The 20,855-nt window shown below is 47.8% G+C and overlaps 7 protein-coding genes across 7 annotated transcripts; 1 reads left to right on the forward strand and 6 right to left on the reverse strand.

The window, feature by feature from the left end:
- Nucleotides 1–1,593: 1,593 nt before the first annotated feature.
- On the reverse strand, nt 1,594–2,430 carry FTJAE_8975 (uncharacterized protein; the record flags this gene model as incomplete). Its single annotated transcript, XM_037355847.1, has 2 exons — nt 1,594–2,271; nt 2,332–2,430. The coding sequence occupies 2 exons, from the start codon at nt 2,428–2,430 to the stop codon at nt 1,594–1,596; spliced, it is 777 nt and encodes a 258-aa protein (XP_037203933.1).
- A 782-nt stretch (nt 2,431–3,212) lies between these two features.
- FTJAE_8976 (hydrolase) lies at nt 3,213–4,106 on the reverse strand (the record flags this gene model as incomplete). The annotated part of the gene is made up of 1 exon (XM_037355848.1): nt 3,213–4,106. The coding sequence occupies one exon, from the start codon at nt 4,104–4,106 to the stop codon at nt 3,213–3,215; it is 894 nt and encodes a 297-aa protein (XP_037203934.1).
- Nucleotides 4,107–6,684: 2,578 nt separating this feature from the next.
- FTJAE_8977 (uncharacterized protein) lies at nt 6,685–9,732 on the reverse strand (the record flags this gene model as incomplete). The annotated part of the gene is made up of 1 exon (XM_037355849.1): nt 6,685–9,732. One exon carries the CDS (start codon nt 9,730–9,732, stop codon nt 6,685–6,687), a length of 3,048 nt encoding a protein of 1,015 aa, XP_037203935.1.
- A 1,837-nt stretch (nt 9,733–11,569) lies between these two features.
- On the reverse strand, nt 11,570–12,417 carry FTJAE_8978 (uncharacterized protein; the record flags this gene model as incomplete). Its single annotated transcript, XM_037355850.1, has 2 exons — nt 11,570–11,967; nt 12,012–12,417. The coding sequence occupies 2 exons, from the start codon at nt 12,415–12,417 to the stop codon at nt 11,570–11,572; spliced, it is 804 nt and encodes a 267-aa protein (XP_037203936.1).
- A 288-nt stretch (nt 12,418–12,705) lies between these two features.
- On the reverse strand, nt 12,706–13,511 carry FTJAE_8979 (uncharacterized protein; the record flags this gene model as incomplete). Its single annotated transcript, XM_037355851.1, has 3 exons — nt 12,706–12,831; nt 12,882–13,076; nt 13,134–13,511. The coding sequence occupies 3 exons, from the start codon at nt 13,509–13,511 to the stop codon at nt 12,706–12,708; spliced, it is 699 nt and encodes a 232-aa protein (XP_037203937.1).
- An 892-nt stretch (nt 13,512–14,403) lies between these two features.
- FTJAE_8980 (SWR1-DEAH-box RNA helicase) lies at nt 14,404–19,431 on the reverse strand (the record flags this gene model as incomplete). The annotated part of the gene is made up of 1 exon (XM_037355853.1): nt 14,404–19,431. The coding sequence occupies one exon, from the start codon at nt 19,429–19,431 to the stop codon at nt 14,404–14,406; it is 5,028 nt and encodes a 1,675-aa protein (XP_037203938.1).
- Nucleotides 19,432–19,916: 485 nt separating this feature from the next.
- FTJAE_8981 (NADH dehydrogenase (ubiquinone) 1 beta subcomplex 8) lies at nt 19,917–20,482 on the forward strand (the record flags this gene model as incomplete). Its single annotated transcript, XM_037355854.1, has 3 exons — nt 19,917–20,048; nt 20,096–20,407; nt 20,453–20,482. 3 exons carry the CDS (start codon nt 19,917–19,919, stop codon nt 20,480–20,482), a joined length of 474 nt encoding a protein of 157 aa, XP_037203939.1.
- Between the last annotated feature and the right edge of the window lie 373 nt (nt 20,483–20,855).

The raw sequence follows: 20,855 nt of genomic DNA on the forward strand, positions 1-20,855 counted from the left end.
TGTAAATGTCAGCCAAGATTGCCGTTCCAAGGCCGTAACCTTGTTTAATTTGCAATACCAAGCATTGGCATCGAGATTGCACCAAAACGCAAATCCCCGAGTTAAAAGTGCTAGAGAGAGACTCCACCCGCGGCCCCCAAGTCGACGTACCACGATGAAACATTCCTTCTCAGCACGGCCGCAAAAACTCGTTTAGGAGATATTATGTATTATGTATCAGGGGAACATTACATTTGGTGCTGACGGCGCGCGCAGACTTTTTCTTACTCATGTAATTTATTAGGTACAAAATAATTTAAGACAAAGTAAGCAGCCCCCCCTGAGTCTGGAAGCAAGCCACGTTGAAGACCCCAAAACGCAAAACACTTGACTGGCCAGAAATGAAACAAATCTGAGCCACCGCCAGCGCCATCTCACAAGGTCAATCGCCCTATTGAGCCCTGTACATATTCAACATGAGATGCTTTCCGGTCGCCGACGGACCCTTCGAGGCGCAGTAATTAATTAATTAATGCTTGTTTTCTTTCTTATTTCTTACCGAATGAATGAGAGAGAGTATCAAAGTATGTCGCAGCCCGCGGCGATGCGAGAACCGGTTCCAGAACTGTTTTGGAACTGCGACTGCTACAAGGCGCAGGGTGTCGATCAACTAACAATGACGACAGATCTTCAGCGCCAGGGGAGAAAATTAAAAGGCCACCGCGTAATCACATACACGCGACCACTAACACCGGGCACTTCCTCTTTGGGCGTGCCTCGCTGTTCTGACCGTTGTGTGTTTGGCTGCCGTGTTTGCCGCCCGTGGTTGGTGGGGCTGACTCTCTTTTGGCCCAGAATTTGGGGCTGAGCTGGACCGGAGTCGGGCGAAATGTCATCACAAGCCTCCTGATCTGACACGAAAGGGTTCATAATCCTGCTATTCTTGGCATGTTTCTTGATCTATGCTTGTTATTGAGGACATGGATCGTCATCCTTAAAGCTTCACTCGCAGCCGAGCTGGAGACAAGCCTGGTCTGGTGCTTGTTAGTACACGCTATACGTAAATCCCCAATAAATACGCAAAATCCTGGAATTCTGATTTGTTCAAATACATGCCTGCTTGGAGGATTCACATGCATAGCCTCGCCCGGTAACGGCTGTCATGGCGAGATGGCGGCCTTGCCACGTATATTTGTCAATTTTGGGTAATAGCCGAGCTTTCAGCTTTGCAGCCGAGCAACAAGCAAGAGTAGCCGATGCCCAGCTCACGACATCAGGTATTTCGAGTCTCAACTTCAAGATAAAATTACTCTAAAAAAGATAAGTTCAATAACTGATCACGAACGCATTAGGTTGTTCGGCCGCCTTGAGCAATTGTTTTCAATACCCTTGTTAGTGTCCAAGTCCTCATGCACTGAATTCCAAAGTTGCGCGGATTACCCATCCTGCCATCCGCATAGGGAGCAAGAAGACTTCTGTTGTAAATCAAGATGCCAAAATAAACTGGTCTAAGGACTTCTAACAGGTAGTCTAAAGGCTTGAAAAGATGTACTAAACTCTCCTAAGTTTATTCATCACTGAGAAAAGAGGTTCCAAGTTTTCATCCCCCCTATCTCAGACAAAAAGCGTGTGCAGATGGATAGAATACTCCATGACCCCAACAGCGAAACCCCCATGCTTCATCATAACATTCCTCATCTTCTCCCTGACCCTTGGCACATGGATCACAGCCGCCACAAGCCTGCATACAATCTCCCTCATCGCAGTGTCTGTTGGCGGCGTGGTCTGATACAGCTCATCGACCACATCAGGAAAACACTCGGCCTCTTCCCAAACGAGCTCCACGGCGCGGCAAAACCGATCACGCGCTAGGAGTCGAAGGGCGGGCACGTCGTACTTGTCTGCCAAGACGTATAGTCGGAGAGGCAGTGTCATGTCGTTGCGTAGTTCGGCGAGCTGATTTAGGCCTTCTTGCCGACGACCTTCTGCAACCGCTTCTGCCACCTTTGTGAGCTCGGATTCTTCATCTCCCGCTGCGTCGGCGATCCAATCTTGACTTCCCTCTTGACTTCCCTCATCCTCGGTCGCCGACATATCCTCTTCTTGGGATCCGCACGCCGGCTGCTGCAAGTTCTGAATCACAGCCTTGGGATCAAGCAACGCCGCTTTAGATGGCTTTACCCAGGTCAAGTTCACACCGTCTGTGTAGGTGCCAGTGTACAAGAACTCAAGAAACCTCTCCACAACATCAGGATCGTCTTCCGGCAGCTCAATAGATCGTGACTTAGATTCCTAAAAGAAATTCATAAGTCTGACCGTTCGTAAGTCATTATCGGATTCTTGAAAACATACCATGAAGTTGCCGCTCATTGCTTTATCAAAGAAAGGTGACTGCGTACATACAACAGCGCGATGGGTTTTGAATTGACGATCTCCGCAGATAATGGTCATGTCTGAGAACTTATCGCTTTGGAAAAGAGTCGATAACGCCGCATGAATAGATATAACTTTCGACCCGTCGATAGAGTTATGCTTGTCGTCTCTGTGTTCGGATCCCGTTGAAGATGGTGCACGTCTGCATTCTGGTGCTGGCGTGGACGATTTTGCCGGGCTTGTCGGGAGCTCATCGAGAAGCAAGGCTTGAAGTGCAGCAGTACGACGAAATGATCCCGGTATCTTGCAGTCTTTTCAACGAGAGGCCCTTGACGAAGGAGGTTGAGTCTGAGGCAGAAGGGATACGGAGGTAAGCTGCGCGATGCGAAAACAGAAATCTCAAAAACACACTCCAGGCAGAGGAAACATGAGTACCTATGGTTGCTGCACGAAGTTCAGCTCCTAAGTACGGGGCGCGACTGATCTATGCAGGGCCAGGTTGAAGTTATGAAACATTTATGCAGCATACGAAATATGCCCTGGTAGTCATGGATGTTATTAGCACTGCAAAAGAGGACGATACTTCCAGCATTTTTACATACAAGGTGCCATATGGCCGCCTGTTTCCTCGGTAACCTCAAAACTTTCTCGCTATGTGACTTGCTATTCGATGTTGTGAAACCTATGACAATTCCATTGGCCTTATTTGACTGAATCAAGTGATGGGTCACAGAAGCTTCGTTATATTCGATCAACCCGTGATGGCGGGTAAATGAGCCATCTTTCAGGTTTCAATTATATCAGCTTTATGCTGTAGCAATTGGTTAGGTATTGTAAAGTTAGTTATATTCGATCATGCTCTAGCCACTCTCCCACTTTTGAATCATGAGGATAGCATCTGCGAACTCATCCGGAGCTTCCATAGGAAAGGCATGTCCAACATCAAATTCTCTCCTCTCATACCGACCAGAAAAGTGCTCAGCATGTGCAGCAGTACCGCCAGGTTTCAAAGGATCCTGCCGCCCATCCAAAGTGATAGTTGGAACACTTATCTTAGGCTGAGTAGCTAGAGCATCCTCCAGCTTTTGCAAAGCTGGATCGCCTTTTGCGTTACCAAAGCAGAATCTATAAGCGTGAATAACAACGTCCACAAAATCAGGATTATCAAAAGATTCTGCAGTTTGGTTGTAAAAGTCTTCCGAGAACTCGAAAGAGGGGGACCATTGCTTCCACAGAATTCGACATAGATCTCGTCGACTCTCTGTAAGACAAGCAATTCCGCGCTCCTGCTGGAATAAATGCTGATACCAACAAACGCATTCCAAGCTCGGTGCAAAAGGCTTTTGATAAGTTGAAAGATCGGCAATGTCGTAACCCGCATATGAAACGATTCCAACGACACGCTCGGGCCATAGTGCAGCTGCAACGCATACGGACATTCCGCCCCAGTCGAAACCACCCAGAATGGCTTTGTCGATGTTCAAAGCATCCATGAGTTCGATGACATCCGAGCCAAGAGCTGCTTGCTGACCGCTCCTCATGGTTGATTTTGAAAGGAAGCGCGTTGGGCCGTAGCCGCGGACATAGGGAACGATGACTCTTGCACCGTGGGAGACGAGTCTTGGAACAACTTCATCATATGCGTGGATGTCGTATGGGAAGCCGTGATATAGAAAGACAGGCCAGCCTGATGAGGGGCCGTGGTCGTAGTATCCGACTTCAAGGGTTTGTGTCTTGATTGATTTGAGTGACATGATTGTCTAAGTGAGTAATTGTTCGAATTGATGATAACATTCAAGCCAAGATGGTATTGGATGTTTTGTTGTTGCTGCACGCCTTGTGGTTGACATGTGTGCCATTCCTGATACAGCAATGTGACGTCAGATCTAGGAGCAATATTATTAATGAGTTGATTGTAAGCATAGTATACTTCGTTCGACCTATCACTCCAGTCTAACGTTATTATCTGAAATTCTGCCGATGCCTCTCTTGTAAGATTTCACTTGAAATACATATGCCTAAGCATTCGTTCATAGGTCCGTATATCCAGACAGATGCTCTCGATGGAGATTTTCCCAGGAGCTCGAGTATTCCACTCCAAGCTCTCGAGATCCTCTGATGTTCAGCAAGCGAGTAGGAGGGCGACGCAATCATCAGATAGCATACTAAATGCCGACACAGTTGCTCAAGGAGATTTAGCAAAGACACGAAAATAAAGTGTTCTTAAAAATTCAGGATAAATCTTGCAATTGAGTAAATTCAAACGCAGTCTCGTAAGCATAAATATGCCGCATGCAGCCGAAAGAAGTCTTTATAAAATGAGATCAACCTGCAAATATGTCGTGACATACACTTCTTCGATAAGATCTCTCTCCTCTGCAAGAAATGCCCAAAAATCTTGATAGACAAACATGTATGGGCTTCAGTCTCCTCCCGTCGTCGATACTGCCCCTGGGTGTTGGAGTGCCCATTATGCAGTAATGTGGTCTTGATGTCCTTTTCTCCTCAGTAACGACATCTTCAATAACAGGCCGAGGGCTGATGAACTGCATGCTTCTAGCTGCCTTGCGGAACAAGATCTGTTTGTATGCCTCCAAGTCTCAAATCTGTAGTCCATCGAAGCTGAAAATTGTGGCCGTGATCTTGCTGAAAATCAGTTTCTTCCGTTTCTCAAGTCGTATTTTTGACCTACTGCTTTGACTGCTTGCGGCTAGCAACTGCAATTCTGATTTTGTGAAAACTGGGTTAAGACTCCGGATGATGTATGGTCTCGTAGTTCTGGAATGTATAGCCACAAGAGCATAAGCTCCACATGGACCTTCGATATGTCTCACTTGGTCCTCGGCCAAGTGTCAAGGACTCAAGATGAAGCAATTCATAGAAAAGATTGCTCAAAGTAGCCCCCCTCGTTCTTCTTGTTGCCAGCTTTCAACATACAAATTTCGGCAGCATCTCGACCGTTTGAGAACAAGTTCCTCTGTAACATCTCATATAGAGACGATGTGTGAGAGAAAAGAGGGCTAACGTAGTAGAAAACAGGTGTCCACCCCATCAGAATCTGCGTTTCTCAAACTCCCAACTCCATTTTGGATCGCGATACGATGCTTTCTTGAACTTCTCCGATGGACAAGTCGGACAAAATAGGTGAGAAACGGATTTATTCGCACCCGACATCCTTCCGCAGGCGCCAAAGGTATCTTTGGCACGGTGACATATGACCTGTTCCATGCGTGAGTCATAGAGCTGTTTGCACCATGTACAGGTGAAGTGTGTCATTGTATTTACACACATGGTTGCTGTGGGAAGTTGGTGTATGAGATTGGAGAATGCTTGCGAAGGAAGTTCGAGACGTGAATATTGGGAGTGCAGTTATATTTATAGAGTGTCTTCTGCGAGGTAATTGTTAGACTCCCTTTTGATTTCTATGTGAATTTATCTGAAAGTTAATATCCTTATTTCCAGTCACGGGCCCCTGTTGGTGAAGTTTGTATGCTGTTGGAACTCAAAACGATCGTTCACGCGCCATTTGGCTTTATACCAGTCTGTCTTAATGAGCTTACCACCAAGTACTAGTAGATTCAAGTACCGAAGAATCATGTGCAAATAATAGACTGCCATCTTTCGAACAGTACTTTCCGTCAAGTAAAACAATTCGCCAAAGAAAAGGAGGAGTGTTTGTCGAGTAAAAGTTAAGCTTGTCGATAGGAAGTTAAATCTCATAACAAAATCTCTTGGCCACTTGTTACATTTAAGTTTAATAGCCTCACCAGTGACTCATTCGCAGGCTTTTCCCTCACCAGAGAACCACTTACAATATGCATCTTTGTGAAGATTCATAGAGGCATAATGGAAGTAAGAGGTCGCTCTTGAGCCTGGGTTCGATTGATACTTAAAGCTTATGACGCCTCAGCGAGGCATATCTAGCCATTGAGCCTGGGTTCAAGAGAGCAAGCAAATAGGATGCAGGATGTTTGAAATTCAGTTGCCTATCTTGGGTTGTTAACTGGTTTTTACACTTTTGTCCATTTAAGATTTTTATGATATACTGATGTTTAATCTTACACCTCTTGGCCATATGTAAAGTCCGTTATTATAGCAGATATGGTCATTAGTAGTGGATCATCGCACGTATCGGCCTTTGTATGTTGAGCAATTTAATTTCTATGGCTCCAATATTCAACTGCTGTCATAAAGCCTCCTCAGGGAGCAAGTGTCCCATTGCCAAAGTCTCTGAATCTTATGATGATGGTTCGAGGAATTTAGATCAATTTTTATGAGTTTAGACTAGCTTATATGAGTTGAGATTAATTCATATGAGTTTAGGCCAGCTCATCATCTCAAATAGAACACATCAGGCTCAGGCTTCGCTGCGAAGAACGCCGAGTAATTGATCTTTCCAACACCGACCCTCTCCGATATCCCATCCCTCGTTTCTCTAAGCAACAGCACATTACAAACATCCAATACACTAGTACTTCCGAATCGACCCAAATCCCATCGCGGATCACCAGTATCATTGACCTTCTCGGTACTTGGCTTCACGCTCTCATCAGGTGCACCAGGCAAGCGCCTTCTCTGCAGCCACTCTTCTTGAAGAATTTCATACTGCATTCTCATCGGATCACCATCCCAGTACATCTCCCATCCAATGGGTGGAGGTGCAACGTATGAGAGACTGTCGCGAGATATGGCCACGAGGATGTACTTCACTGGTGAACTCTGGGCCTCTTCGGTTGTCGAGGGAATATTGAGCTGTTCAAGCGAGACGTTCAAACTCAGACTTCCAGCGCGATAGCCTTGATGGTAGAGGATACGCTGCCACGGTCGACGGTTATTAGCTGACCTATCTTCATCGTTGACTCCCATCTGGATGAAGTTGTCCTCTATAGGCGATGCCAAATACGACTCAGATGGCTTCTCACATAGTCGAACCGAAACCGCTTTTGCACGAAAGTACAGAGTATCTTCAAACGGCAACTCCACGACAGGCTCGGCAGGAAGATTAATCGGAAACTCAAATTTCATGCCCGGATACGCCTCATGAACAAAGAGATGCTCATTTCGGTCCTCGTTGTGCTCAACAGCCCACCCATGCTCGTAGCAGTCAATATGTAAAAGCGACCAAAGATCAGTCTTGTGCAACAAAAGGCGCGAACTCTCAGCTTGGCGTCTCCTCTCGTCGATTTCCTCCTGCGTTCTCTCCACTTGCACAAACGTCTCCATGAATTCGTCAACTGTAGCTGACTTCAGCCACATTATCATACTAACTGGGGCATAGCACACGGCGTTGTGGAAGCCTCTGCCTCGATATGAGACATGCCCTTGCCAAGCCGCCCAGGACCAACTCGGAAATAAAATCTTTCCGTCTGGTGACCGTCTTCGAGACAGGGGTTCTTTGGGATACCATAAGAGAGATCGCGTGAGAGCAAATTCCGGCATGGCATGCCAGAACTTGGTATTTGTGCCACGGCGGATAAGATCTGCAATACCAATAAAGGCATTGACGGCGTCGGACTGCCACGTCATGTTTCTCTTTGTATAAGCGTCGACAGCGTGAGCGTACGCTTCCCAGAGTGTGTGCCCCTTGATGAGCGGTGCATCGATTGTATCTAAGCTCGGAATAGCTTTGGATTTGTATAATGGAGCACCATCCTGTGAAGCTTCACCAGTAGCTGGGTCTTCGCCGATAAAGATCGTCATATCATCCTCTGTCGCGAAAGCTTTGTTAATGTACGCAGCCTGAGTTGGGTCCGACCATATACGCATCCATAAGTTGTGGACTCGAGATGTTAGTTGGAGATCGTCGTTAAAAGGCGTAATCGTGTATGACATGGGATCTGAGACGGGAACGGTGTCTTCGAAACAGGCTCCGTGGGGGCAGACGAAGCACATCTGCGCGTTAGTGAAGTAGACTGACCGTCTTGAGAGGACTCGTTCTTGGAACGTCCATGCTCTTGTGTTCCATAGTTTATCTTCGATATCGAAATATCTTTGTCTAGCATCTTGAAATGCGACGGCAAGAGTGAGTCCCTGGAGCTTTTCGATGCATTGCTCTTTTGACCGAGGGACTCCAACGCCTGGCAGTCCATCGGTGGGGTTGACGTTGGACGAGGCCATGATTGAAAGCGTAGCATTGGCGTAGATAGTCCCCATGTTTGTAATAATCCTAGCCTTGTCATCCTTATCATCTTGCGTGATGCATAAAGCATCGATCCAAATATAGCGGATACCAAGCTGCCTCGTGACCTCGATAGCATCAATAATAGTCTGGGGAAGTTCGAAGTTGCGCAGGCCGCCAGATTTACTCAGCTGGTCTCTTGTGTTGGTAGTGTACTGTGTCTGACTTCCAGTTCCCCAGACATAGGAAAGACAGATATACTCGCATGGTGTGTCGACCTCCTTCACACAGTTGTCAATCGTATCGATGACTCGCAGTGTGCTCATAAGAGGTTTGAGGTATTCAGTAGAGTCAGTTTCTGTTTCTGCTGATTTATGATCCTTGTGGCATCTCTGAACCCACTCTCGAAGGCGTGGTATATCAGCGGAATCCTTCTGAACCGCAAGACCCTGAAGAGGCTTCGACTGACTCTCTATTGGTTCAACTGCATGTATCACCAGTCTTGAAGCCTTTGAACGGTCAAGATCTGAGAATTCAACTTCCAGCCTTAGAGGAAACTCCGGCCCATCGTCCAAAGTGCTGATACTCAACTGCATCCCCGGCCAGCCATCAGGATGAACATCCGCGAGTATCTGATCCTGAATAACTCTCTTTCGGATCAGTCTGCAAAAAGAGCAAGCACTCTTCTCATCCATGACCTTGGGAATACCATACAATGAGATGCGGGACTGTCCTGGTAGTTGATTTCCCGGCAAGCCTCGTTGGGATAGAAGGACCGTGAAATCAATGTGTCGACACATATCGCACAGATATCCAGGATCAGTCTCCTCAAGAACAGGCGGATCGGCGATAAACCACTCCTCATCACGCCCATCCGAGTCTTGAAACAACCCCCATCTTTGTATAAACTGATGATGCTTATACTCATCAAACTTTGCCGTCTCCTCGTCCTTCATCTTCTCATCCGACTGGTCTCCAGCTTCTTCTTCAACGGAAGAAATGTGAATGCTGATCCGACTCAGTTCTTCATCCGTCATACCATCAACGTCTGGCTTCTTTTCCTGTACAGCCTTATCAACAGTCTCCAGACTTTGTCTTCCCCTTTTCTCGCCGAGACTCTCCCAGTCGCGGATCATAGCCGCGGTCTCTGGTGATTGGTTCAAGGTCTTTCCATCTTTTTCTTCTAGGGCTTTTCTGAGGACTGTTCGTGTGGTATGGTCGCGAATGTTTTTGGAAACGACTGATTTTAGATTCGGTGCCATTATGAATGATTTCGTAGCGTTTGTATCTTGGTAACTGAAGTGAGATAGAAAATGAGATTCCAGAGAATCAAGGACTTTAGCTCATCTTATATCTGCCGAGTTCCGTAGGATTTCTAGCTGCGGATTGTGATCCTTGCATGGGCCTCTTATCTTACTGCGCCACGGACACGGACACGGACTTCAAATACACTAAGGGTCAATGACAAAAAAACTAAGGTAAATTTGCGTAAATTTAGGCTACCTTTACTAAGTTTAGGATATCTTTTGCCAAGTTTATCTCGATACCCTACTCTAAGGCCTGGTGTTTTCTTCGCGTCTTCCAAGCAACGAGAGAGTCTGAGAGGCCGTTGTGAGCAACGTCCTCCTTCTTCTGGACACTGGTGCCTTTAACCTTTCGGCGAATATTCGCTGAAATTTCTTTGATAGACATTGCCTTGACTTTTATACACAAATCACTTTTTGATACACCAACACATTCTTTTGCAAAGCCTGAGAAAGGAAATCTACCAACAGTGGTGATTCAGGATGGAGGAGGGGGCAATCTCGCAGTAGCTGAGGGTACATCATCCTCGCCGGTCCATATCATTGTGCCAACCGTCTATTTTGTCATGGGGCGCCTCTAGGTGGGTGGCTCCGAGTTTTCGTGTTCTTCTTCGTTCAACTCCCTCTCTGCTCGGCAATGTCAATATAGTAACTAATTAGTAAACGGCTTTTAGAAAATATACAAGTATCAGACTTATAATACCTTCAATGATTCGCATGTACGGCCATTGACATGGCCTCGGACGGTCTTAAATTTGGACGCAGAGTCCAGGAGACTGCTATAAGTTACCTCCTCCTTCTGCGTCTCCTCCTATTCGGCTTGATAGTACGACGGATGTTGAACAGGATTTCTCGGATCGACATTGCTTGTATATCTGTATAAAACTTAGCTACCAATAACTTATTCAACGCGCTAGACTTACTGGGGGCTATGAGTTTCGTTCGGCGAGTGGCCAGTCTGTCGGGGGCAGAATCCATTTCTTCTTTGGAATATGTTTCTTTTGAGAGAAATATGACTAGGTCGGAGAACTAAAGACGGCAGGGGACGAGAGACGACGATGCTGATCTTGAAGCTGGCTCTGAGAAGAATCTGAACATGAGGTTGTGAAGAAAGCTGGCCAGCGATGTCAAGTGAAAACCATGTTGCGTTTGAGGAGGCAGTGAGTCAGAGACGTTCTATCTCATGAGGGCTGTCACTGTCGTTCAGTTTTACCTTGCTGTGCTTTGAATCACCTAATCTTACGTGCTCCAGAATCATCGTCTTCCACTCCGCGCCGTTTTCTCTTCTTTTACTTATTCAAATCTCTCTCTCTTTATCTCTCTAACAAGTTCCAAATACGAAATGGCTGCTGCTCCTGGTTTGACTCTCACCATCACCGGGTCTGATGGCCAACCGCAGGCCGTGCCCTGCCTCCCACTGCAGCAGAGTGGGCTTGGACCCTTAACTTTCCAATCCTGGAGGATGATATACCCTCAGTTCATGTCATTTCTCCCCCTGCCCCGCCCGAAGTCCCTGCCGCCGGTAGGTCTTCTCTTGCGGTGCAGATGCTTTAGATAGTGTATTATAAACCATTCACGCCCTCTGTAATATGTCCCAGTAGATGTTTCAAGGCCAATTTACCTATCTATACATGAGAAACCTTTGACTATGAAAGAGACGATGGCCAACATGCGCCGTAAAGTTGAAGCCGACATCGAGCGGGACAAGGAACAAAGACGAGAGTTGTTTTTGGACAAGAAGAAGCGAAGAATTCCAACAGGTGATCTTGTTGCTCGTGGAGGACAGATACAAAATCTATCGGTGCCATATAGGCGCCCCAGGAATCCAACCCTTTACCCTCTGACAAACCAACAAATCCTGTGCACCCTCCTCATCTTCACCCTTCGATCCAATCGTAGCATAAATCGTGAATCCACATCTCTCCAGCGTCTCAATCAGCTTTAGCAGTATAATCCTCGTTTGAACAGTGTCCGTGCCTGAAGGATTCCACGGCATGTTTGCGAGATGTACCTTGAGGCGGTCAGATGTGATTTCTTTACGTCTCACATCACGACCAAAGATTTGTAAGATTGCGTCTGTGAGGTCTTTGGGTGGTGAGTCTATGATCTTGAGTTTATCGCTGTTGTCGAATGATACACAGATCCAGTCGCAGGGCGGTGGGATAGGATCTTGTTTTCTAAAGATAAGTGAATCTGATATGTCAGTTAAGTTCATATAAAACAGTCCAAGAACATACCTTTGCTCTCAGAATTGAGAGTAATCTCCATAACGCCCTGCAAAACCCAGCCCATATCAAACAACCTCTCCAGAATTCTCAGCATCAACCTCCTCGAATCATCATTCCCACCAGATCGATGCAACCAAGGTCTTCCTCTCAGTCTAAATTCCATTGACTCCCCGTAGGGCTGCACATGTGAAAGACCAGCTGACCACCGCGCTGCGACGACTTCTTTTATGGCTGATACTTCTGCTTCTGTGAAGTTGATGAGACGGATGCGGTCGAACATGTTGAAGGTCATGCAGGCGAATTGGGTTTGGAAGATTGGTGGTGATGAGGCCATTGTTTCTTGGAATGATGGAGGGAGGTCGGGGACCTTTTCGGGCACTTCTGTGGGAATGTCTGAGGCTTTGGAAGAAGACATTTTGAAATGAGTTTATAAATTGAGGTGATGCTAAATGATGAAAAATCCTTTGTGCTGGGCTGTGTTGAAATGTGTCTTCAAGCTGGGAATAGTGTCATTTGTTAATGTTGGATGAACACCAAAAACCTTCTAGAAGAGAGTGGGTTTCCAGATGCTTTATACAGACTGCACCTTCCTGTTGGTCCTGCTGCCTTACCGTGGCTGTGCGGACCGCGAGGCGCAGCAGGATCACCACCCGCCACCAAATAAAGCTACCAGCATGATTATTCCCCAGGAAACAGTTGACTGCTAATAAACTGTGCTAGCCCTGCTGTACTTTCCAACAATATACACCCCTCTCAGCGAAATGATATATAAAGCTAGGCCAACAATCTCAAAGACTATAACAACCAGGCTGGCAATAAATGTATAGGACTTGACAGTATTAGTAATGGTCAAGTACAAGAATCCGAGGATCATCTTACCATTTCTATACATAGAGTTGCCCAGCTTTGCCGCGACCTGTTCTGGCATGACCAAGACCATAGGTCACTGTTACTCTGAAGCACTTCTTTGTCGATGATCAGGTAAATTGCTGCGATAGCCCAGGCTGCAATCACAGTACCAGAGCTAGCTAGCACGGCAACACTATGTACCCAGCCATCACGCAACGATTGGGGCTATCCTGATGTTAAAATATTGTCAATAGGCTTTAGGTAGTCTTTTTGTAAACTCACAAGGCTGAGATGAGTTGCTATAGCTATTATCTGGACAAAGGATGCAAACACTGCAATTGCCAGCATTAACCAAGTCGAGAACATGTTGACCGCTCTCCAGCCGTCCTCATTTCTATTCCCAGATTTATCCCAAACATTAACTCCGTGAATAAGTAAACTCAGAATACTCAGATCGAGTAAAAGGATCAAGATGCGCAGGCATAGTCTGACGGTATCGAAAGCACCCCGACGCTTATTCCGCGCACGGCGCCTCCTGAGGAGAACATGTTGATCAGAGACCGGATGGTATGACTTGACAGTGAGGTCATCGTCGACTTCGTCATGAGGGTCGAGCCGATTCGAGTATGACTCGTAGGCAGGGGGTACACTGAGGTCCATGATGGTTTAGTATTGGGTCTTGGATGTGACTAGCTTGGTTCTTGCTCTTCAAGTGGAATTATGTGCGCGGGCTGTCATCTTCTTATGCTGTGATAGTCAATGGTAACTTTACGAATTTTCATGTAGTAGTACCCCGATCATGTCAGCCGCAATTCGGCAACACCGTTCTTTAAGCCTTGGTCCCTTAAGAGGGCCAATTATTTATCATCTAGACAATCTAAGTAAGCTGACCATCAGCCGTCACGATAAAGCTTGATCTTTTACCTGCAACAAGCTCACTGCATGTCGGGCAATCTAGACCATTTGGGGTTGCAGAGCTGGGACTTAGCGGGGTAGCTCCAGAACCTGGATAACCTCCACTGTCAGCCTGGATGAGAAGCTGAACATATTGTTACAGCGGGCGTGGCTGTGCACAGCCCTGTTTCGCTCACATCTGACGAGAGTGTGATTAATGCGCTCAGTCGTGCAGTGGAAATGTCTGGTTCAGAATTAATGACAATCTGCGGTGAGTTGCATCTTCGGTCCGTCCTACTACGGCACCGCAAAAGCAATCGCTAGAATTGCTTGTGGAAATCAGTGGCCGGCGCAAATCACTCAAGCAACAGTTTGATCCTCACATCTTGGCAAAACAGACCACAAAGTCAGAGCAGCAATTATCTTTTTTCATTCTCTCTCATCATCAAAGTCTTACAAGTCTAGTATACCACGCGCCCCCTGCTCTCCCCAAACTCCAATGCCTTCTACCGCCACTGACCATGGTCCAAATTCTACAAGCAAGAAAAAAAAAGCCGTGTTCTGTCATGCCGCCGCGCCGTTTTTTGTTTCGCCCAAATGATGATAATGATGTTACTAGTATACAAAAATGCTTCTTTTTCGTGAGTGGTGGCTATTATTATCGCTTGCGTGTGTCCTTGCCCTTCTTCTTCCCTTTCTTTTTGTCCTTGGGCAGTTCGAGTTTCGTGTCTTTGAGTTGCTCTGCCATGGTGCTGAGCATGTGGTCGTCGATGGTGTGCATTTGGTGGCCCCATGCGTTGTACTCTGGTTCTTCTTCCACTTGAGGTGTGTCGAGGTCATCGAGTGCGCCGTCGAGAACGGACTTTCCGGCGGGAGTGCCTTGTCGCGCCGTTGATGTGCCGGAAGCATTGTTGCTGGGCTTTTCCGTAAAATCAGCATCGTCTGCTTGGATTTCCTTCTCTGCGACACGGGCAGCTGCGACGTCCTCTCTGTCTTCTGCTTGTTCGAGCGCCCGACCGACTCGTCGTTGGTCAGAACTGGTGTCAGGGCCGCCGAGGACTCTATCCAGGGCGGCGTCTGCAGCATCCAATCCTTCGCTCTTCGTGTCGAGTTTGTCGCTGAGGACGTCCCGTACGGAGAGTTTGTTGAAGTAGTCGGTAGTGAATTCTCCTTCTTGAATGACCACATCGTCCAGCATTTGCTTCTGCGAAGCTTTGCGAAGAATGTTGGCTTCAATTGTGTGTTCACTGACTAGACGGTAGATGTGTACATCGCGAGTCTGTCCGATACGATGGCATCGATCTTGACATTGCTTGTCCATGGCTGGGTTCCAGTCTTGGTCATAAAAGATGACGGTATCGGCACCTGTAAGATTGATGCCGAGACCGCCCGATCGAGTCGACAGGATGAAGCAGAGAATCCGCGGGTCATTGTTGAATCGGTCGGTAAGGATTTGTCGCTGTTCCACCTTGGTAGCACCATCCAGACGGAGGTATTTGTGGCCGTGAATGTTCAAGAATTGTTCCAGGATATCCAAGACCTTGGTCATCTGTGTAAAGATGAGGGCGCGATGGCCACCAGTCTGAAGCTTTCGCAGGAGCTTGTCCAAAACTTGGAGCTTTCCGCAGTCGTATTGTAACAGACGCTTGTCGGGGAATTGAATGCTAAGTCGCATGCGCCCTTCATGCCAAGGATCGGGTGGTGCTTCTTTAGGTAGAAATGGTGCCCATCGGACGGGTTTCGACAGTTTAAGATCCTCATCTGTAAATGCTTCAATTCCTTTGCGACCGAGGACAAACTGATCCATGTCTCTGGTCACAACAGCCGGCGTGACACAAGAGAACTTCTCAATAGTTGTCTTGAAGCTGTCGGCACGCTGATTGACGGTCGGTATCATCGACTGAATGAGCCTCGATTCCTCTTCGAACCAAGACATTACCATACGAGGGACTTTAGGACGGGGCTTGTATGGCCTCTTGTCGGTACCAATAGTTAATAACTCTACCAAGTTCTTGCCATAAATGGGCTTCTTCTGACGGCGTAGCGCATTAAGGTAAACGCAATGTTGAAGCTCTTCAAAACGTCCCCACCTTGCGCCGCTCTCCAAGTATGCGATATTCGATGCGACTGTTGAAGGATCTAGGTGGTCGTTTGCTTGGTGTGCACGGGTTCTTTGAGCCTCTTTAAGGTCCATTAATATTCGATGAGAGCTGAGTTGTGAGATTCGCTCGGCTTGTGTGGTGGAGAGGGATTCGGATTGAGTAGGGATGAGGTTGAGAAAGCCGAGGTTGACATCTTTCATGGGTTTGGGGTCAAGAAGTAACTTCTGAACCCTTTGCTCGACAAAGTCATAGTCTGAGACGACAGACTTGCTCATTCGGAAGGATGTCATGATTGGTCGGTCAACGAAGAGATCTGGGTGATTGCAGACCTTTCGGAGTTGCATGAGACAGTTGATGATAGAGAGATAATTGCCAGAGTTGAGTGTTTCCTTGGTGTCATTCCGTGAGAGGAATCCATCATAGAGCTCACGTTGTCGCTTGGAGAGTCGGCAAAACTCAACGTGCTCATACTTGGCAGGCATTTGCTTCTCGACATCGGCTTTCAATCGACGTAATAGGTAGGGTCGCAGAACTTTGTGTAGCTTCGAGATAATAGCTCGTGCCTCATCGTCCATTTGTTCTCTCCCACTCTCGAGAATTTGTGATTCAGGCTTTGCAAACCAATCGTGAAACTCTTGTAGATCGGCGAACCCACCAACGCCATTCTCAGCCGGCATGAGGAAGAAGAGGAGTGACCAAAGTTCTGTGAGGTTATTCTGGAGAGGTGTGCCTGTGAGTAGTAGCCTGGCTTGGGTATTGAAGCCAAGTAGAGTCTGCCATCTTTGAGATTTGAAGTTCTTGATGTTGTGCGCTTCATCAAGGATCATGTAGTGCCAGCGACGTCGCTTGAACACTTGTTGATCCTGGAGAACAAGTTGATATGAGGTGATACAAACATTCCACACATCGTCATTGTTCCAGCCTTGTCGCTTGCGTTTTCGTTCCTCTTGAGATCCGTAGTATGCCAAAATTTTAAAGCCAGGGCACCATTTCTTGAACTCCATTTCCCAATTGAGCATGACACTGGTAGGGACCACAACAAGATGCGGTCCCCATACCTCGTGTTGACATGCCAGATGTGCAAGAAGAGCGATAGTCTGAATCGTCTTGCCAAGACCCATTTCATCAGCAAGAATACCATTGGTGCTGTTGGCATAAAGACCTGCCAGCCAATCGAGTCCATCGCGCTGATACTCTCGTAGTGTGCCTCTGAGAAGAAAAGGTACATCGATTTTGTGATTTGATGATTGTTGTGGTGAGGCAGATCGACTCGGACCAGTTTTGTCTACCACCATCATCTCCCCAGAAGAAGCCGTGTCCAGCTCAGATGGCTTGGTTTCTGATGTAGGAGGGGGAGACATACTATGTGCACGACTGGGAGGATTAGTTGGTTGTTCCGATGCGGATCTGTGGTTTTCCAAGGGTAGAGTTGGTGCGGATTCTTGTTCCTCGGTGGGTTCTGCCATGACAACCTCAGTGTCTTGTGGCGTGGAACCCTCCGCCGGGGCCTCAGTGACGATATCACCATTGACCGGGACATCCTCAGTCGCCGCATCGGGTGCATTAGTCTCTGGTGCCGGTGTTGAAGTCTTCTCTGCAATTTCGGCGGCCCCTTCATTTTCTGTCACTTCGGGCTTCTCAACAGAAGCTCCCTCAACCTCACCGTTGACCTTTGGCGTTGAGTCTTCTGCGTCAGGCATCTCAGTATCCCCATTCTCGGTTGGCTCCTCTGTCGCAGCTTCATCGTTCATCTTCTTCAGCTCCGACTTTCCAAAAAGAAGTCCTAGCAGACCACCTCCAGCATCTTCATCAGACTCTTCTTCCGATTCGTCCTCTCCCTCCTCATCACTATCCATATCCGTAGAGCCCATGTCATCATCCATATCAACAGACTCGTCGCTGGTATCGGCATTTTCTTCCGCAGTTGCTTGGGCAGTGTCAACTGCATCAGTGTCGTCGCGGCTTGGCTCAGTGATCGGTGTCTCTGCATCCGGCTTCTCGAGTTCTGGTATATGGGCATACTTCTCGCGCAGCTGCTCTTGTGTCAAGTTCTCATCACCAACATCCTTCAAGTCCTCCTCTTCGTCACCCTCTTCCTCATCTGATGACATTATATCGCTGTCGGGGTCGTCTTCGTTATCTCCGTCTTCTCCCGACGCCAAGTCAAGGTCATCGTCGTCGTCCATGCTCATCTCGTCGCTAAGATCATCGAATCCATCCTCTTCCTCTTCAGAAAGTTGCTCGGAATCCAACCCTGCTCTCCGGGCTTGCAATTTCTGTTCAGAGAGGTTAACAGCTTCGTTCAACGCTGCCTTGACTCTCCTCTGCTCTTCTTGTTCCCATTCGGCCAACCGTCGACGATTGACTTCAGCACGGACATTCTCCCAGGTACCGAAAAGTGCCTTCACCACAACACGATATCGAGATATCCATATCGCTCTTTGTTCCGCTTCGATCTCTTCTTCTGACTTTGGTTGGCGCCGTAGCCACTCGTCTCGACAAGCCTCAGCCACTCTTTTCGCCATCAATCGATGTCGTTGTTGCTCCGCCAGCATCAGTTTTCGAAAGTTCATCATAGCCTTCACCATATGGTCTTGTCGAGCCCATTGCCTAGGCGGCTCTTCCCCTGCTTCCGGAAGAAATACTGAGCAGCGCCCTTGAGAGAGAAGCCCACCAGGTTCAACTTCTTGTTCAATTCGGAGAATGGTGCGTGCGTCCTTAGCAGCCATTTCATCTGTATAAGGCTGGCCATCTTCAGATGCCAAGAGTCCACCGTCCTCAACAGGGATGTCACCAGCTCGAGCCCAAAAGTCTTCAAAGTTCGTACTAATCTTGGGTTTCTTTCGGACTTGATCAGGATGCACTAGAGGAATATCGCCAGATCGTCCGACTCGTAACTTAATGCGGGGCGATCGATTGGTAACATTTTTCGGTTCATGAATCTCGTCCTTGACATCGCTAAATCGTGCGGATCTTCTCGATCTGGTCGAGGCTTCTGGTGGAGGGCTTCGACGTCGGGTGGAACGGGAGGGTCGGGTTTCTGTAGGCTTTTTTGAAGATTTTGGAGTCGAGGCGGGTGTTTGCTTCGAGGGAGCTTTGGTGGCGGGGCTAGCTTTGTGTGAGCCGTTGGGCATCTTTCTCGAGTTGCCATTAGTCAACTGAATTTCTGCCTTTGGTTTGGAAGCTTTGGAATTTGCGCCGGATCGTCTCGTGCTTCGAGTTTTTGTATTTGTTTCGACTGGGAGTGTGTTGATGCGGCCCGATTTTCGACGTCCATTTTCCGTGTATGACGTTGGGCCGTCTGCAGATATCTTCTTCCATGGTGGCGACTCGGGCTTGATCTTTTTTGGCGTACGTGGAGGTGTCGATTCTCGTGTGCGTCGTCTTTTTGCAGGTCGTTCATCGCCATGGTCATGACCGTTAGGCTGTGATTCTGATGCATCGCCGTTCGTCTCATCGTGACCATTAGTCACCCCGTTCAACGCGTCATCCCCATTGACATGCGTCTCGGGCGCGTTCTCGTCCTTGATGGCATCAGGGTCCGACTTGGGCAACACGTTGGCGGGCGACGCGGTCTCGGGCATAGTCGCAACGTGGAGACAGTGGACGCAGGGGGCGTTTTCTCTGCGAAGCTATCATTTGCGGGGTCGAAATTAATGTCTACAGAATAGTAGCGCTTCAGCGGATATTCATACAAATTTTGCACATGTTCAGATGCCTTGCGGGCGAACTGTGTGGAATTTAGTGGTAAAATCCAATGTCGTCAGCAAAACTTTTGAGCTGGGGAAGAATCGAAGATGCACGCCTGGACCTGCAAATGAGCTAACCGAAAATGGCCCGAACGCGCCTGTTGATGCCTGAGGCCTGATTTTCGGTTGAGAATCATTACAGCCTCCATTGGCTAAAGCTTCAACGAGCATCACATCACGTCACAGAGCAATTGGTCGCCGCGACACTGTCACTCGGCCGAGGTATGCTGCCAGGTGGATTTGGGGACATTCTCAATTGATCGCTAACTTTTCAGATGCTCCCTCAACGAATTGTGCGGGCCTCGGCCCTGCGCAGCACCATGACAGCTGCTCGACGACTTCCCACGATCCAACGCCGAACCTTCCTCCCCGATCAGTATACCGACAAGAAGGTTATTGACCAGAAGTACCCCGAGCCTCCCAGCTTGAGCGAGGCCGAGGACCCCGGAATGGTCAGTGATGATGGGTACGAGGAGGAACGAAGCTGATAATCTCGCAGAACGGCGGCTACATCAACCCTCCCCGAATCAAGCGACAGTTCCGTGACCCTCATGCGGGCTGGTGGGATCCCCAGGAGCGACGAAACTTTGGTGAACCCATCCACGAGGATAACGATGTTCTTGGAATCTTTTCTCCCTGGGAGTACACCTGGACTACCGCTGGTCCTGGTGCTGTCATGGTCGGAACCTTTATCGCCGTTTTCCTGAGCGTTACCGGAGTTGTCTACCTCAACTATCCCGATCGACCTGCTTATCCCCGAGAGTTTGAGGGTGGTCTGGAACGAGAGCTTGGTGGCCCTGGAGCTACAAGGGTGAGTGGTTAGGGATATTGGATGTTCGTATGCTAACGGTTGTAGGCTCGCATGGAGGGTGATGAGGAACCTTGAGAAAATACTCATTTGTACATAAGAAAGAATGGTTCAATGGATTAAGTTCAATGGATGTTAGAACTGTGTACCAGCAATTGATGGTCAAGCGAACTGACATGATATGGCTAACAAATGGTTTGATTGTAAGGTGTAGTTTATAGCATGGGACAAGTATAACAAGGCCAATCAACGATTACAGTTGGATTCCCAATTGCTGTTTGCCCATAAAGTATTACAAACGCCCAGCTTTCACCGAGTCAAACTTACACCAGTGTCTTGTCCGGTGCCTTTGGTCCTAAAACCTACCACGGTCCCTGGAATCAGCCCTATGGACCACGTTTAGTCCCTAAAAATGGCCAAACAGGCTCCTCATCACCTTCCTACAAACATA

Source organism: Fusarium tjaetaba, assembly GCF_013396195.1.
Source record: "Fusarium tjaetaba strain NRRL 66243 chromosome Unknown NRRL66243_c0000199, whole genome shotgun sequence".
NCBI lineage: Eukaryota > Fungi > Ascomycota > Sordariomycetes > Hypocreales > Nectriaceae > Fusarium > Fusarium tjaetaba.